The sequence below is a fragment of the Schistocerca gregaria genome, chromosome 1, assembly GCF_023897955.1.
Source record: "Schistocerca gregaria isolate iqSchGreg1 chromosome 1, iqSchGreg1.2, whole genome shotgun sequence".
NCBI classification, from domain to species: domain Eukaryota; kingdom Metazoa; phylum Arthropoda; class Insecta; order Orthoptera; family Acrididae; genus Schistocerca; species Schistocerca gregaria.
In genome coordinates, this window is record NC_064920.1 from 823,128,530 (window position 1) to 823,147,593 (window position 19,064).

Here is a 19,064-nt window from a genome sequence, read left to right on the forward strand (position 1 = left end):
TAGCCGAGGTACTTCTTACATGACTGACTCTTTAAATTTTGTATACGTATCTTTTCATGTTACGCAGACATGGTTTCTAAAAGATATGCAGCTTGACGAATGCTTTTTGGACTCACTCTATACTGCTGGACGGAGACAAGCTAGTGGTGGCTCTATTATGCTCTGGGGAACATTCACGTGGGTCCAGTGGAGCTCGTGCAAGGCACCATGATGGCCAAGGACGGTTGTAGACCACGTACACCCCTCCAAGACGGTCATGTTTCCCGACGGCAGTAGCATTTTTCAACAAGATAATGCGCTACGTCACAAAGCCAGGAGCGCGATGGAGTGGTTCGGGGAACACAGTGGCGAGTTCCAGTCCATATGCTGCCTTTCCCCCACCCCCCACGTTCGCCAGATCTGAACCCAATCAAACACAGTTGACATGTTATTGAACGTGTTGTCAGAGCTCATTGGCCCTCCTCCCCAGCTAGCCGATGTAGACGAGCGGTTCTAGGCGCTTCAGTCTGGAACCGCGCGACCGCTACGGTCGCAGGTTCGAATCCTGCCTCGGGCATGGATGTGTGTTATGTTCTTAGGTTAGTTTAAGTAGTTCTACGTTCTATGGGACTGATGACCTCAGATGTTAAGTCCCATGGTGCTCAGAGCCATTTGAACCATTTTTGAACCCTCTTCCCAGAATTTACGGGAATCGAGTGACTTGTATGTGCAGATGTGGTGCCAACTCCCTTCAGCGATCTAGCGAGGCCTCATTGCTTCCATGACAAGACTTGCCTCCACTGTTATCTGTGTTAAAGGTAGGCTATTATGTAGGTGGTCATAATGTTCTGGCTAATCGGTGTACAGTAGTGTTAGGGTTGCCTCCTCCGTTGACTGCCATGTGGAGGACCTGAGTTCGGTTCTCGGTACTGCCACGGATTTTTCTTTGGTGGGAGAAATGGCATGGGGTGCACTTAGCCTCATGGGGCCAACTGAGGAGCTGTTTGATGCAGCAGGAGCGGTTCCCTCATCAAGAATCCCAATATCAACTACCAAGAGAGCTGTATACTGACCACATGCCCCCTGTAGTGCATCTGATGGCGCCATTGGCCGACGATGAGACGGTGGTCGGTCTGGGTCTATCGGCTCGTCTAGGTCCAGAGAGTTGAATTTGCCTTTACCTGTATTAGTTTGTCCAGAACAGCGCTGGTGTTGCGGTCGCAGGTTCGAATCCTGCCTCGGGCATGGATGTGGGTGGTGTCCTTAGGTTAGTTAGGTTTAAGTAGTTCTAAGTCTAGGGGACTGATGATGGCTCAAATGGTTCTGAGCACTTTGGGACTTAATATCTGAGGTCATCAGTCCCCTAAAACTCAGAACTACTCAAACCTAAGGACATCACACACATCCATGCCCGAGGCAGGATTCGAACCTGCGTCCGTAGCGGTCGCGCGGTTCCAGACTGAAGCGCCTAGAACCGCTCGGTCACACCGGCCGGCGGAACTGATGACCTCAGATGTTAAGTCCTCTAGTGCTTCGAGCACTATGACCCTGTATCAGTTTCAGTCTTTATAAACGAAATGAGGGGTCTAGTTTGCAGTTAAAATCTAATCACTGTACTGGAAACAGTAAGGGGGCGGCGCTTCTACGGAATGTACAACGTTTAAGCCCATGCAGTCAGTTGCGCGAGTTAGGGATAGCGGTTACCGCTGAAACAACCGGTCATCGTTTAAACCGGTTCGTTTCGTCTCCAGTTTAATCTGATCGTTAAAACCACTCAAAAAGCCGGCTTCTGAAATATCCGATTTTAGGTTTTTTTATTGCTATTACTTACGGTAGTAAAAAGTAGATATAGAACAAAGTTTGAACAGTTTTAACGAAGGCGAAGGAGGAAGCGTGTTTCCTCTTATATCACAAGTACCTTGTGCCTCCTCCCGTTTTTAATCTTTTAAAACAAATGAAGCATTGTACTTCATTGCTACCGCACTTCACAAAAGAAAAATAAATGAATAAAAAATGCATCCACAAATGAGATATGATATCCTTCTGTAATATTACTGATGCTCGAAGACGACAGCGAGACACTACCATATAGACCAGGTGAGTGCAAGCGCTGCACATTCCACGTGCATGTGTACCGTCTAATAGGTCACGACATACAGCAAGCAGATACAATATTGAAACTTCCTGGCAGATTAAAACTGTGTGCCCGACCGAGACTCGAACTCGGGACCTTTGCCTTTCGCGGGCAAGTGCTCTACCAACTTTTTTTTTTTTTTTTTTTTTTTTACATATATCTGTTCATATCACATAGGACGCCCTCCAGGCGAAAAAAAAATTATGTGGAATTACCATCAGTAACATATAAAATAGAAAGGGAATTATAGGAATTAAAGAAAACGCCCTCCTGCAGAACAGACAAAGCAGCATCCGCGTCCCGCCAACTTGTGGGTAGACGCACACCGAATCCCAAGGCAGTCAGGCATGTTCCAGGCACGTCTTCACGAAGAATATTGCATTTTCCGGTACATGGGACTGAGTCCTGGTATTACACACTCTCATTGAAGTCATCTTCTCATACCTGGGACACCCCAGCTGCAGGGGGGATCGAAGAAGGCACTACCCAAAAAGTTGGCATAGTACTGACGGTATCGCGGATGGTGCATGAGAAAAGTAAAGCGATCTTGCAGGAATGTCCAAAAATCAAGAACACTCTTATCACCTTCATGGAACAAATAAGAGATCGAGAGACCTTTTATCCAGATCACAGCGTTGGTCTTCGTACTTGGGAAGTATGTCTCATCTGGGAACAGAAGAGATTTCGGTGTAATGGCATGGGGAGCCGTACGTAGAAGAAAGGCAAGCATCTTCTGAATCAGCTGCCACACCTCTGCAGAAGATCCACACATCAGTCGATGTTCGTCCGTATCAAGCGTTTGACAGCGAGGACACAGCGGCGAATCTGTCATTTTTATGGCATGTAGACGAAGTTGTGTCATGTATTTTCCATTAACGACCAAATACCAGGTCGCACGTGCGCTCGTGTCTAGGTATATATGGTGTACAGAACGCCATACCACGGGCCATGCGATCGTAGGATATCGCCTTTCCACAACATTCCGAGTGTGATTTCTCATCATGATTCGGTAAACATCACGTGCCATAGGGGGTCTGGTACTAGGCAAGTCGGCATGGACATAACTGTATTCGATGAAAAAGGTCCGGATATGTGAGAGAGGGGAAGAAATATGGGCTACTGCAACGGGTGCCACTCGAGAGGGAGGGGCCACTTCATCAATCAGGCTTCCCGATAATCCGTTTCGGCGGCGGATCCACGATTTAACCATCGTACTTACATAAAGGGCAGTTGCTCTCGCTCGGACGTTGACAAGGCCGAGGCCGCCATCTCGAGGAGGAAGTGTCAGCGTGTCGTAGCGGACTTTGAAGATAAGACCCGCGCTAACAAAGTAGCCGAACGCCGCCTGAAGTCTGTGTGCCATTGCCTTTGGCATCGGTAAAATCTGTGCTAAATGGGGTAGTCGCGAGACTAGATGAGTGTTAACAAAATCCACCCTTTGTAACATGTCCAATGCTCTCAGGAGGTTGCCACGAACGTTCGTGCGGATAGCTTGAAGCAGGCGTTTGTAGTTAAATGAGATCGTGCGCTGTATAGCCAACTGAGCTACCGAAGCACGACGCACGTCCGGTACTCACAGCTTTACTTCTGCCAGTATCCGTCTCCTACCTTCCAAACTTTACAGAAGCTCTTCTGCGAACCTTTTTCATATCAGCGCACACTCCGCTGCAGAGTGAAAATCTCATTCTAGATACAATATTGTCTCTGCAGTACTATACCCATTATTATGTCTTGTGTGTTTTGCTTGTCTCTAACTTAAGGCGTTGTTACTAAAATAGTTCCAGTCGCTTTTCCTAGTTTTTATAATAATCCAATACTTCAAAGCAATGGAAATTTTACGAATAAATATTACCTGTTTTTGAAAAAATGAATTATTTAAAGACCGAAGAATTTGGCATTGCTGCTGTGATAAACTGATATGCCAGTTTTGTACCCGATTAGTAGTATAAAATGAAAAGAAAACCAGTTATAAGCGAGACAAAACAAATACCGAAAAATACTGGTTATCCAGTATCGGTATCGGTTTTTCCCACCCTAAATCTGCTCCCCTGCCTGGCCGGATTCCCTCTTCCGATGGTGAGTAGTTAGTTATAAGAACTGAGTGTCCTTCGCAACCTCTGTGCAGGGAAACGCTAGGTTCACCTCTGTAACACTTCTCCGTGACGTCACTATGACATCTACCGGAGTCCACGAGAAATACGGGGCCTGAAACGAACTTGTAACGTCACATTAGTCGGCTTGTCCGGTCGGCTCCACGGGAAATCAACATGTAACTGAAAAAGTATCCACCAAAGGTCTTAATTTTGTCGTATACTGTTGCGAGCTTCCACGCATTTAAACGCGCAGTCAAGAATTAATGAAATGGTCTGACGTAGTTACTCGCTCCACGCAGAAGAAAGCTGCTGGCATTCGTCAGACCTGCAGTGTCAAGTGCTGTGACATAGGCGCCTCGGCATGTCTTTCTCATGGCCTCGAACGTGTGCAAGTGCAGTTTCGACCGTTGGGGACGGCTATCGCCTTTCGTGGTCGTATCGAGTCTGAGCGCGCTAAGCATCCCGTGGAACGGTTACCCATCTGGTTTGTGGAGAGTCAGAGGTATCACCGCAATGAGCCTATAGTCCTTAAGATTTTAGTTGATATTTGGCACCATTGTCTTGTTGATGCATGCAATCACCTAAGGAACTTTTTTGTAATAGCAATTTACCGATCAGATATAATGACTGCTTGCTATTTTCTGTACCTATTTATTCCCAAGTATCAAAGTAATGTCTGGATAACAAACGTTCTCTTCAGAAATGGTCTGCAAATACCCAATCTCTGTGTGTGCCTCATTAGGAAAAAAAAAAAAAAAATAGAAAAAAAACGGATTTGTTGGCTTTGTACCAGTGGATAAGTCACATATTCCTTCATCTTATTCGATTTGACCTGTTTACTGACATCGTTTTAACTGATCTGTTTATTTATTTGAGCACCATGTAATAGCGTTGGTTTATTGATTCGGGGTAGGGGACCGAACAGCGAGATCATTGGTCCCACCGTATTAGGAAAGGAAGTCGATCGTGCCCTTTCACAAGAACCATCCCGGCATTTTCCTGAAGCCATTTAAGAAAATCACGGAAAACGTTAGTTAGGATGGCTGGACGTGGGTTTGAACCGTCGAATGCGAGAACAGTCTGCTAACCACTGCGTCACCCCGCTCCGTGTGTACCCAACATAGTTTTGTCTACTTACGGATGGAAAATTTTATGTGATTTGCAGACCAGAGTAATAAATGGAATAGTGCCATAACAATCTAGTGAAATCGTAAAATGATTATAAATATGGAGTATCGATGTGACTGTGATAGCCATTGCAGGTCATATATTCTATTGGTACATTCAATGCAGAGTGTTCCTGCCTTTTCTTCCTTCAAAAGTGAAAACCTGCTAACTTCATACTCGATATTTACATACCATAATTATGTATTATGAAAAGTAATTAACAATAATCTTCCCCAATGGTAAAAGTATTGTGGTTGTGTGAAGTATGTTTTCATTCACTGCGGCATCTTAAAAGTGTCCTAAAATAACAAGCTTGTAAATTTTCTTTAATGCTTTATAGACGACTGACACTATGTTTCGTACGTTTTAATTCTTTTTCAAATGTCTCAGTCTGTTCTATGATTTTTCTTTTGGTTCAAATGGTTCAAATGGCTCTAAGCACTATGGGACTCAACTGCTGTGGTCATTAGTTCCCTAGAACTTAAAACTACTTAAACACACATCCATGCCCGAAGCAGGATTCGAACCTGCAACCGTAGCAGTCGCACGGTTCCGGACTGCGCGCCTAGAACCGTGAGACCACCGCGGCTGGCATTTTTCTTTTGAGTGATACTTTGTTTTACCAGATGATCAACTATTATGAACGTCTACTGGCATTTGCGAGTTTCATGCTTAATGTGTATATTATTGATAATTATAACTCTCTCATGGGAGAGAGCGCTCTTATATGTACGTAACATCAATTATTACAGAGCATGCTTTCCTCAAATTACTAAAGTCCCATAATCTTTTAAGAAAAGCGAAGGGAAAAAAAAAATTACATGTCGCAGGCGCGAACCATCATAGTAGCTAGATTGGTTTTCATTAGCCAATACTCTACAACACCACTGTAGAACCTTGCAATTTTTAATGCGGTTTTAAATTCAAACACTGTGTGAAGGCTCCAGCTTCTGTTATGTTTATACCTTATATTTAATTACGACAAAGCGTACCAGCAGCGACGCGTTTTCGAGAGATCCTCAATATTTGAAGAAGCTTACGTTCATAGGTCATACGCAGTGTATGCCTCCTCCCATTTCTCAGACGTATACAGTCCCAGACGGTCGAAACTGGGGATGTTCACGTCATAGTGACGTCACGGAGAAGTGTTGCCGAGGTGAATCTAGCGTCGCCCTTTTGTCCACGACGCAGTTTTACGACGGCTAACGTCGAGCGCGACCACTGCGCCTCTCTCGCCGGGAGCTTTTACTATTCCGCACAGTCCAGTGTAGAGATCGGTCGAACTCGTTCATTCCCGTGAACTGCTTCATTCATTTCACTCTTTGCCGTGAAGCGTTCAAATGAAGTAGTTCATTCATGAAGTACGGAAGCCTGGCGAACTTGCCCAGTTCGCCGCACAGTCGCGGCTACGCTCGCTTCGCTTCGCTCGTACAATAAAGCTTCGTAATACTTCATAATTTTACCAACAGATGGCAGAAGTATGCAATAACGTGCACGCAACGTTTTACAGTCTTACAGCGTCTGAGTTAACTTAAATAGGGCATGGTCGAAGGGGACAAAGGAAAGATAAACAGAGAAGCCTGTCACATATAAAGAAGGTATTACATTTAATCTTGCTCGACATTTTCTCGTGAAGCGCCCGAAAAAGTCTTTATCTGCCAAATGAAACACTATTTGTTGTATTCATGGACTAAAAACTAGGGCTACCAACGAAATGCAGTCCAATTTTGTGTTCCTTTTAAAATTTTTACCCAAAATAGAATGAGTATGTTTAGCACTGTCACAAAGTCTATATACCTCCATTAAGTAATCATTCAGAAGTTTTTCTGTAGATTTTATTTTAGTTGGGAATAATACTCCTCCAGATTCAAAACGTAAACTGTCACCTTTAGTTATTGGTACGATTTCAGGTAAAATCCCTCTTTCAGTGTTATTAACAAACCTTTTATTTTCATGTTGGCTGTGCGTGCTCACACAGCCAGCCTATTCGTTTGTATCTTTAATATTTATTTGTCTGCAACCGCTTCCAACGGTAGGCTACCTGTAGACGAGAAGTTTAACTGCACAAACAGTCACAGGTAATGATGTCAGCACTGTAGGAAGCAGCTGACGCTGCCTTCCCCTCGCCCCTCACCACCCCAACCCCTCGTAAACCTATCATTCCCCATTCCTCGACAGGCAGTAGAGGGAGGACTGAAATGAAGGGAGGATGAGTGACGTAGCGCCGATGTAGTAGGAGAGGGAATAGAGTGAGTGAACTAGAAAGAAGTGTGGAGTGTGCTATCTGTGAAGAATTTGAAGTACCAGTTCATTGCAATTGAGTGGTTAGTTCACACTTCACTGGAGTGAAGCGTTCATTTGAACGACTCATTCACGAGCTCCCCATCACTAGTCCAGTGTTGCGCGCCTGACTCACTCGCTTGTGTGCACCGAACTGATCATGACTTATTAAAACGATTCTTCACCGTAAAACCCCACATGAACCATGGACCTTGCCGTTGGTGGGGAGGCTTGCGTGCCTCAGCGATACAGATGGCCGTACCGTAGGTGCAACCACAATGGAGGGGTTTCTGTTGAGAGGCCAGACAAACATGTGGTTCCTGAAGAGGGGCAGCAGCCTTTTCAGTAGTTGCAGGGGCAACAGTCTGGATGATTGACTGATCTGGCCTTGCAACATTAACCAAAACGGCCTAGCTGTGCTGGTACTGCGAACGGCTGAAAGCAAGGGGAAACTACAGCCGTAATTTATCCCGAGGACATGCAGCTTTACTGTATGATTAAATGATGATGACGTCCTCTTGGGTAAAATATTCCGGAGGTAAAATAGTCCACCATTCGGATCTCCGGGCGGGGACTACTCAGGAGGACGTCGTTATCAGCAGAAAGAAAACTGGCGTTCTACGGATCGGAGCGTGGAATGTCAGATCCCTTAATCGGGCAGGTAGGTTAGAAAATTTAAAAAGGGAAATGGATAGGTTAAAGTTAGATATAGTGGGAATTAGTGAAGTTCAGTGGCAGGATGAACAAGACTTTTGGTCAGGTGAATACAGGGTTATAAATACAAAATCAAATAGGGGTAATGCAGGAGTAGGTTTAATAATGAATAGGAAAATAGGAATGCGGCTAAGCTACTACAAACAGCATAGTGAACACATTATTGTGGCCAAGATAGACACAAAGCCCATGCCTACGACAGTAGTACAAGTTTATATACCAACTAGCTCTGCAGATGATGAAGAAATTGATGAAATGTATGATGAGATAAAAGAAATTATTCAGGTAGTGAAGGGAGACGAAAATTTAATAGTCATGGGTGACTGGAATTCGTCAGTAGGACAAGGGAGAGAAGGAAACGTATTAGGTGAATATGGACTGGGGCAAAGAAATGAAAGAGGAAGCCGCCTGGTAGAATTTTGCACAGAGCATAACTTAATCATAGCTAACACTTGGTTCAAGAATCATAAAAGAAGGTTGTATACATGGAAGAATCCTGGAGATACTAAAAGGTATCAGATAGATTATATAATGGTAAGACAGAGATTTAGGAACCAGGTTTTAAATTGTAGGACATTTCCAGGGGCAGATGTAGAATCTGACCACAATCTATTGGTTAAAACTAAAGAAGCTGCAAAAAAGTGGGAATTTAAGGACATGGGATCTGGATAAGCTGAAAGAACCAGAGGTTGTACAGAGTTTCACGGAGAGCATAAGGGAACAATTGGCAGCAATGGGGGAAAGAAACACAGTTGAAGAAGAATGGGTAGCTCTGAGGGGTGAAGTAGTGAAGGCAGCAGAGGATCAAGTAGGTAAAAAGACGAGGGTTGCTAGAAATCCTTGGGTAACAGTAGAAATATTGAATTTAATTGATGAAAGGAGAAAATATAAAAATGCAGTAAATGAAGCAGGCAAAAAGGAATACAAACGTCTCATAATGAGATCGACAGGAAGTGCAAAATGGCTAAGCAGGGATGGCTAGAGGACAAATGTAAGGATGTAGAAGCTTATCTCACTAGGGGTAAGATAGATACTGCCTACAGGAAAATTAAAGAGACCTTTGGAGAGAAGAGAACCACTTGTATGAATATCAAGAGCTCAGATGGCAATCCAGTTCTAAGCAAAGAAGGGAAGGCAGAAAGGTGGAAGGAGTATATAGAAGGTTTATACAAGGGCGATGTACTTGAGGACAATATTATGGAAATGGAAGAGGATGTAGATGAAGACGAAATGGGAGGTAAGATACTGCGTGAAGAGTTTGACAGAGCACTGAAAGACCTGAGTCGAAACAAGGCCCCCGGAGTAGACAACATTCCATTAGAACTACTGACGGCCTTGGGAGAGCCAGTCATGACAAAACTCTACCACCTGGTGAGCAAGATGTATGAGACAGGTGAAATACTCTCAGACTTCAAGAAGAATATAATAATTCCAATCCCAAAGAAAGCAGGTGCTGACAGATGTGAAAATTACCGAACTATCAGTTTAATAAGTCACAGCTGCAAAATACTAACGCGAATTCTTTACAGACGAATGGAAAAACTGGTAGATGCGGACCTCGGGGAGGATCAGTTTGGATTCCGTCGAAATGTTGGAACACGTGAGGCAATACTGACCTTATGACTTATCTTAGAAGAAAGATTAAGAAAAGGCAAACCAGATGGCAGTCATAAGAGTCGAGGGGCATGAAAGGGAAGCAGTGGTTGGGAAAGGAGTGAGACAGGGTTGTAGCCTCTCCCCAATGTTATTCAATCTGTATATTGAGCAAGCAGTAAAGGAAACAAAAGAAAAATTTGGAGTAGGTATTAAAATTCATGGAGAAGAAATAAAAACTTTGAGGTTCGCCGATGACATTGTAATTCTGTCAGAGACAGCAAAGGACTTGGAAGAGCAGTTGAACGGAATGGACAGTGTCCTGAAAAGAGGATATAAGATGAACATCAACAAAAGCAAAACAAGGATAATGGAATGTAGTCAAATTAAATCGGGTGATGCTGGGGGAATTAGATTAGGAAATGAGACACTTAAAGTAGTAAAGGAGTTTTGCTATTTAGGAAGTAAAATAACTGATGATGGTCGAAGTAGAGAGGATATAAAATGTAGACTGGCAATGGCAAGGAAAGCGTTTCTCAAGAAGAGAAATTTGTTAACCTCGAATATAGATTTATGTATCAGGAAGTCGTTTATGAAAGTATTTGTTTGGAGTGTAGCCATGTATGGAAGTGAAACATGGACAATAACTAGTTTGGACAAGAAGAGAATAGAAGCTTTCGAAATTTGGTGCTACAGAAGAATGCTGAAGATTAGATGGGTAGATCACATAACTAATGAGGAGGTATTGAATAGGATTGGGGAGAAGAGAAGTTTGTGGCACAACTTGACTAGAAGAAGGGATCGGTTGGTAGGACATGTTTTGAGGCATCAAGGGATCACAAATTTAGCATTGGAGGGCAGTGTGGAGGGTAAAAATCGTAGAGGGAGACCAAGAGATGACTACACTAAGGAGATTCAGAAGGATGTAGGTTGCAGTAGGTACTGGGAGATGAAGCAGCTTGCACAGGATAGAGTAGCATGGAGAGCTGCATCAAACCAGTCTCAGGACTGAAGACAACAACAACAACACCGTAACTACTGCTGTTAATACACATTCGTTCATGATTTTTTCAGTTTTATTACAGTTCAGAATATTAACATTTATAAGAACGATATTAACAGTTTGTCTACTGTAATTAACTGTTCACTTTCAAATCAAAGTATTATTCATTAAAGGAAAACAGAGAAATACTTTACACAGATTATTAGAATTTTAGAACAGTACACCAATTACAGGTTAACAAAAATAATACTCTGATGGGAAAAAATCGTAACACTAAGGAGGACCTGTGCGTCATTCACATAAACTAAAGTCGTTAGGTGTGTTTCTACATTTGATAAAGATAATATCTATTCAAATTTTCCGACGCGCCAGTCGTGTAAAAGTGGCGCTAATAGAGCCACTATGAAGATGCAAATCAGATTTGTTTTAAATACACTCTGTAACGGTCGTGAGCATTAGTTGTCTCATGATTGGATGTGGTGAGTTGATATGAGTTAAGAACGCCTTTAAGGCGACAAAGACACCATTATCAACACTTCACTGAGCTTGTACCAGAGGTCGTGTAACAGGGCTACGAGAAGCCGGCTGTTCCTACTGAGATATTGCAGAAAGACTTTGCAGAAATGAAGCCACTATACACGATTGCTGACAGCGGTGTTCACGAGAATGTTCGCTCACAAGAAGAACGGGATCTTGATGGCCACGTGGCACTACCAGAAGGAAAGGCCATCGTAAGTCTCTGTCGCATCTTACTGTATCTAAAGCAACAGTTGGCACCACAGTGACACAACGAACTGCTAGAAATCAGTTACTTGGAGGACAGCTCGCCCTGTTAGCGCGCACTACACTGACCCCACATCGCCGCCATTTTCGACTTCAGTGGTGTCAAGTGAGAGCTCATTGGAGGGTAGGGTCAGGGTCTGTTGGGTTTTCTGATGAGAGCTGGTCCTGCCTCGGTGCCAGTAATGGCCGTGTGTTGGTTGCAAGGGGGCAGTTCAGTGCCTGCCACCAACCTGTGTGCGTGCTAGACACACTGGACCGATACCTTGAGCTATAGCCAGGGGTGCGATTTCGTGTGGCAGCAGGAGCACTCTCGTGGTTGTCCCATGCAAAATGGCTCTGAGCGCTATGGGACTTAATATCTGAGGTCATCACTCCCCTAGAACTTAGAACTACTTAAACCTAAGGACATCACACACACCCATGCCCGAGGCAGGGTTCGATCCTGCGACTGTAGCGGTCGCGCGGTTCCAGACTGTAGCGCCTAGAACCGCTCGGCCACTCCGGCCGGCTACCCCACGCATCCTGATTGCAAATTTGTAAGTCAGTCTGGTCATTCGATGCTAGGCTACCCTTCATGAACAGCATTCCAAGGGGTATTTTCGAACGTATTCCCGAAAATTAATTACTCACCATTAATTATTTTTTGGTGTTACGATTTTTTCCCTTCAGTGTATGTCTGTAACGGCTGTGTTACAGAAACCCACTGTCATTTTTAAAACAAGCCTTATATTACGTGTAAAATAACTATGTAGCCAAAAGATCAGAGTGTTTAGAGGAGATATGCAGAAACACTTTTGTATCGGACACAAATGTCACAGGTGCAACCTACACTGTTCCCCGTTACGGATCCATGAAGGTTTTGACGCTAGTCGTGTTTAAAGCCAGTGTTCAAAATGTTTTAAAAAACATGATGTTGATCTCCGATGGATTTCTTTTTATTGAGCGAGATGAAGCGTTTGGTGCACGAGACGTCAATAGGCGCTTCAGAAGAGCTATTTGCCCATTTGGCTGAGGCCGCAGCTGTTATTCGAGAATCACCACGTTGTTTTGAGTGTGTTATGCAATAATTAGTACGCATGTCCCCGTTGTGCATACACCGCCTTTGTATTATATACCACTAGAATCAAAACCTTCCTGACGGCGATACAACCCAGCGGTGACACTTTTGTCATATGAAAAAGTGTTTCTTCTAATCACCTCTAAACATTAAAATTGAATATACGTAGTTCTTTTACATCCTCTATAGTGCACGACTCAAAAATACACTGAAGCACCAAAGAAACTGGTATAGACGTGGTATTCATAGAGATATGTAAACAGGCAGAATACGGTGCTGCGGTCGCCAGTGCCTATGTAAGAGAACAAGTGTCTGGCGCTGTTTTTACATCGGTTACTGCTGCTACAATGACAGGTTATGAAGATTTAAGTGAGTTAGAACGTGGTGTAATAGTCGGTGAACGAGCGATGGATCACAGTATCTCCGAGGTAGCGACCATTTCACGAGTGTGTGAGGAATCCGGCAGAACATCAAATCTCCGATATCGCCGCGGCCGGAAAAGGATCCTGCAAGAACAGGACCAATGACGACTGAAGAGAATTGTTCAATGTCACAGAAGTGCAACCCTTTCGCAAATTGTTGCAGATTTCAATGCTTGGTTATCAACAAGTGTCAGCGTGCGAATCATTCAACGAAACCATCATCGATATGGGCTTTCGGATGAGACTGCACGACACACAGCTTTAGGCCTCGCTTGGGCCCGTCAACACCGGCATTGGGCTGTTGATTACTGGAAACATGTTGCCGGGTCGGACGAGTCTCGTTTCAGATTGTATCGAGCAGATGGACGTGTACGGGTATGGAGACAACCTCATGAATCCATGGACTCTACATGTCAGCAGGGGACTGTTCAAGCTGGTGGAGGCTCTGAGCACTATGGGACTTAACAGCTGTGGTCATCAGTCCACTAGAACTTAGAACTACTTAAACCTAACTAACCTAAGGACATCACACACACATCCATGCCTGAGGCAGGATTCGGACAAGCTGGCGGAGGCTCTGTAATGGTGTGGGGAGTGTGCAGTTGGAATGATACGGGACCCCTGATACGTCTAAATACGACTCTGACAGGTAACACGTACGTAAGCATCCTGTCTGATGAGCTGCATCCATTGATGTTCATTGTGCATTCCTAAGGACTTGGGCAATTCCAGCAGGACAAAGGGACACCCCACACGTCCATAATTGCTACAGAGTGGCTCCAGCAACACTCTTCTGAGTTTAAACACTTCGGCTGGCCACCAAGCTCCCCAGACATGAACATTATTGAGCATATCTGGGATGTCTTGCAACGTGTTGTTCAGAAGAGATCTGGACAGCCCTGTAAGATTCATGGTATCAGTTCTCTCCAGCACTACTTCAGACATTAGTCGCGTCTATGCCACGTCGTGATGCGGCACTTCTGCGTGCTCGTGGGTGCCCTACACGATATTAGGCAGGTGTATCCATTTCCTTGGCTCTTCAGTGTACGTCGAAATGCAGTAGCTAATTTGTAATAGATCCAGATGGAGAGTTGCGAACCAGTCGAAAAGCTGACGATGAAAAGTACACCAGCAATTATCTTACTTGGCATGGATAATCTCGAAAGGTCGAAATCTATAAGGAGCGATCAAAAAGATTCCGTCCGAAGGCCGTGCAGTCCAGAGTTAGTTTGCCAATCAGGCAAAATCACCGGGAGCATTGATGCAATCGTCCAACCGATGCAGCAGGCTGAAGACAGCCGTTTGGTGAAATACTGTGTCGTACTGCGTGAATAACTCCGTAACTGCCCGCTGTACGTCCTCGTTTGACAGGAATAGTCGACCCTTCAAGGCATTATTTGAGGTCCGAAGGCGTGATAATCGCATGGGGTGTGATCAGATTATAGGGCGGCTGCTCGAGTTTGAGTTGGCGTAACTTTTGAGCTACGACATTTGATACAGCAAGGAACTTGGCGCAACGTTCCAAAAGGGAGGTTTCCACAGACATGCTGCCCATACACATTCCTCATTCTTCCATGAATGTCTACTGGTGTTTGCCTTCAGCAACCAAGAGAAGAATATCAGTGGGTTGGTCCTGTTTGGACGCATTTGGTAAATGCGTCGCCATAGTTCACTTTTCCATGTTATCTGCACGCACGTTGGAAAGACATAAATGCCACACTAATCCCTTGCCTACCTGTCGGTAGTTATATACGTGCATCGGAGGCGCACTATGTTGCGTATACCCTAAAGCAACGCCCCCAAAACGGAAACACTTTGGCCGCACACATAGCTGTATGAGTTTTTGGGCGCCATTCTTCGAATTAGAATACAGTTAACAGTCATGGATGCATAAACATGAAGTGAATGAGTCATAATAACAAACTTACCTATAATTCTAATTTCGGCAGAAGATAAATACTGTAGACTGTTGAACCAGTAGGCACGATAGAAGGAGTACATTGCGTCGGCGAGAGCAAACATCTGTGATGTCTTTGGTTCTTGCTCCTTGCACAGCGCACTGAACTCGCCACGAAAGAAGAGGTACTGCTCGTGATAGTCTAGTAGACCTTCATTCAGTAGCGGCCGCCTGTAACATACAAGATTAAAAGTTAGAAAAGAAAACGAAAACAGTGAAATAAGCATGCCAAATCACGTGCAGTGAACCTAATGTAAAAATGTTAATAATTTTCACTCAGCAGCGAAGTACGCACTGACTTGAAATTTCCTGGCAGATTAAAACTGTTTTGGACCGGGAGTTGAACACAGAGATTTTGACTTTTTTAGCAAAAGTTCCTTTATTGTAATGAATTACAATGTTTTACAACATTATGTAATTATTGATACATAGTTTTGCCATTATCAAGACATCCCCCAAATTATTTACATAAAGGTGACAATAATAGTGTACATTTTGTATCCACAAGAAAAAAACACATATATATAGAAATAATACTGCAAAGAAATGCTGTAGAGGATTTGTTACTTGAATGAATTTCCATTCTGTGTCTGAGCGTGCACTGATTTGAAACTTCTGGGATCGAATCCTGGTACAGCCTTTTAAACTTCCAGGAAGTTTCACATCAGTGCACATTCCACTACAGAGTGAAAATTAATTCAGAAAATTATCCTCTATCAGAAGGACAATAAAGGAGCAGTAGGTGACAACATACACCTTGAGGATAGTCTACGCTTCGAAAACAGAGATGTATTTCAAACTGCCCTACAGTTAGCAACACGACTTAATTACCCAGAAAGAAAGAAATTACTCTATTACAGAACAGACTGATCGTTTGGTCCTACGAATAGAAAACCTTCCAACTCACAAACCAGAGCTCTGTAGCTTCCTGGCGGTGGTATGAACATGGAGGGGAGAGGGTTTGGACCTAAACAGCATCTACAAGGATTTAGTGAGAGCACACGAGCGGGTTCACTTCTAATTTAAAGAAACTGACTCAGAAGTTATGCAGAGACAAGATATCCCCCACCCCCAAGATCGTACACCTGAATTGTATGAGGAGTAGAAGGGTTAGTACAAAAGTAAGCAATTTGATGGACGAAGTATAGGCGGATGTCGCCTGTTTACGGGAACCCTACACGCGTGATGATAAAATACTTGGTCTCTCAACACAATATATGACAATTATGGGGGTAAAGAACGCCGAAGCAGCAATCGTGATGGCAAACACACGAATTTCAGTAACAAAAATAACAACTATGTACTGAACACATTGTAACAGCGGAAGTTACATTGGGAAGGGTATAGTCGCATCATTATACGCACAGTACTCAGATCAGTTTCAATCCTTTGCAAACTCAATTAAGAAAATAGGAGGTTTCACCATGGGCAAAAGATTACTCATCATCGCGGACGTTAACCCACGCTCAGCATCCTGGCATGCTAATTGGATAGATCCCAAAGGATGTGTAATAACGGACATCATAAATGAGTGCAGCCTTTTGGTCTTCAACAAGGTAGGGCAAGCACCAACATACTGTGGAAATGCCGGAGGTTTCAGTAACACACACATTTCATTAGCAAACAGAACATCTGTAACACACATCACTGGCTGGCAAGTATATGACAGAGCAACGCACAGCAATCAAGTTCAAGTGGTTCAAGTGGCATGGTGCGTGTGATGTCCTTAGGTTAGCTAGGTTTAAGAAGTTCTAAGTCTAGGGCACTGATGACCTGAGATGTTAAGTCCCATAGTGCTTGGAACCATTTGAACATTTAAAGCTGCTGCACCACAAATCGTCCCCTACCTGACGGATTTACTTACAGCAAAGGAAGACTGCTGATGCAGTGATTATCGAAAAATTGGAATACAGGACTCAACAGACCGCAAATCATACAGACCTATTTATCTACTGAATGTACTAGGCAAGGTCCAGGACACGGACTACAGTCACACAGACAGCTTCTGGATATCAGTCCAAATCAGTGTGTATTCCGGCCACACAAGCCTATCGACGATGTAGAAAATAAGGCTTTACATATAACTCGGAGCACACAGGACAAATGCAATTTGTGTATGGTGGCAGTAATGATTGATGCATGTGGCGGTTTTGACAACTTTTGATGGCCTGCGCTATTCGCAAAGTTGAGCCAAACGCAAATCCTAACAGCTTTATATAACAGCTTCCTCGGTTACTACAGATGCAGAGTTGTAGAATGGAGAGCAGACCGCCAAAGAGTTGTGAAGAAAATCAGCAAAGGGTACCCACAGGTCATATTCTGGGATATTGCTGTTGGGCCGCTGATAGTCCAGACAGAGATGATAGAGCAACTTAGTGTTGACATAGTTCCGCGTAGTCAGCGCGTACACAACTTTCCCACTAGAGCGCGCCCAGCTAAGCACAACACCGCAGGTGCAGCCCTCGTCCGTCTCAGCACTACGAGATGACGCTGCCTTAGAGACGGACCAAATTCTGCTTCCGCCGATCCGCGTATTAATATGTAACTCAGCCAATGAGATTGTTGCTAACGTAGAACCTTTTCTCCTCGCGGATCTCACTCGCGCAGTGATACCTGAATGCACGAGGTATTATAACGAGTGTACAGACCTCCGATTAGTCAGTCTGCAACAGTCTGCATTTATCTCCACCTATCTGTACCGGTCTACATTAGTCTGTACCAGTCTGTAGTCAAGTTTCAGTCTGCGCCTAATAAGATTACCATATTCCTGTACATAGCCATGAAGATAAATGAATAGACACTTTGTCAAGTATCAGAGATATGTGAGAATAAGATTAACGTACCAAGACCGAAGGAACTTCAGATTGTCAATTGTAAATAGTATACAGAATCAAGTTACGTAATGTCTATGCTTTTTATTATTTTAATAAATGTGTGTGAAAATTAATCAAGTTCTGTTTAAAGTTGGTCACCGTCAATCTGCTACTCTAAGGGTGCAAGTGGCATTTCTATCGTTTGACCTAACCGCAGAAGACAAACACGCCACGATAAGACCACGAGACATACTGCTGACACTCGCCTACTTCGTTAGAGCGACAAGTCAAATAATCTGATGGGGTGTGTACCGAAGGTCTTACAGTACACACACCACACTTAGATAGTAGCGTACGCTGATGATTTGTTTGTAGTGGTATCGGGAAACTCAAGAACACAATTAGAGCAAAAGACTATGCAGTTCCTCATAGACATGAATGAATAGTATAATAACAGTAAACTTACAATTGCGGCTAATAATACAATGCACTTACTACTGAAAGGCGAAATTAAAAGAAGGCCAGTATCGAGCTAAATAACACGTCCTTGCAGCGCAAAGAGTGCCAAGACATCTAGGTTTACACTTGACGATAAACTGAAGTTCATTGAACATATCAGACATAGAACCGAGAAAGTAATGAAAATAATGCATAAATTAACGAGACTATATACTTCAAAATATAGACTACCTATAAAGACGATACATACGAATCATATCGCACTATTCGAATCTATAGTATGGTTTGCGGCGAGAGCCTGGGCGCATCTACTGAGGCTTGCAACACATAAAATCAATGAGAGACGTGGCCAAAAGAATGTTCTGCTCAGGATGTCGGAGGCCTTAGGCACAACATTGGCCGAGGCACTTAGTGTGGTGATGGGTGGGTGCCCCGTTGACACTACCATCCGTTAAAGAGTAGCAGCGTACTGGTAGACCAAAGATAGATGTGACTAGGTATTTGACATTATAGGAGAGGACATCACAGAATGGTGCTAACTAAACCGCTGGCGAAATGATACCTGGTAGAGAGAATGGGATTTGGCAGAAAAGGGGCGGAAGGGGCGCCG

General features: G+C 43.8%; 1 protein-coding gene across 1 annotated transcript in view; it reads right to left on the bottom strand.

Annotated features, from left to right (window-relative positions):
• Window positions 1-19,064, bottom strand: part of LOC126271480 (uncharacterized) — a 137,535-nt gene that overhangs the window by 19,893 nt on the left and 98,578 nt on the right. Inside the window, exon 6 of the mRNA XM_049974157.1 lies at window positions 15,154-15,353. Within this exon, the coding sequence (XP_049830114.1) occupies window positions 15,154-15,353 (200 nt within the window). The remainder of the gene's footprint in view (window positions 1-15,153; window positions 15,354-19,064) is intronic.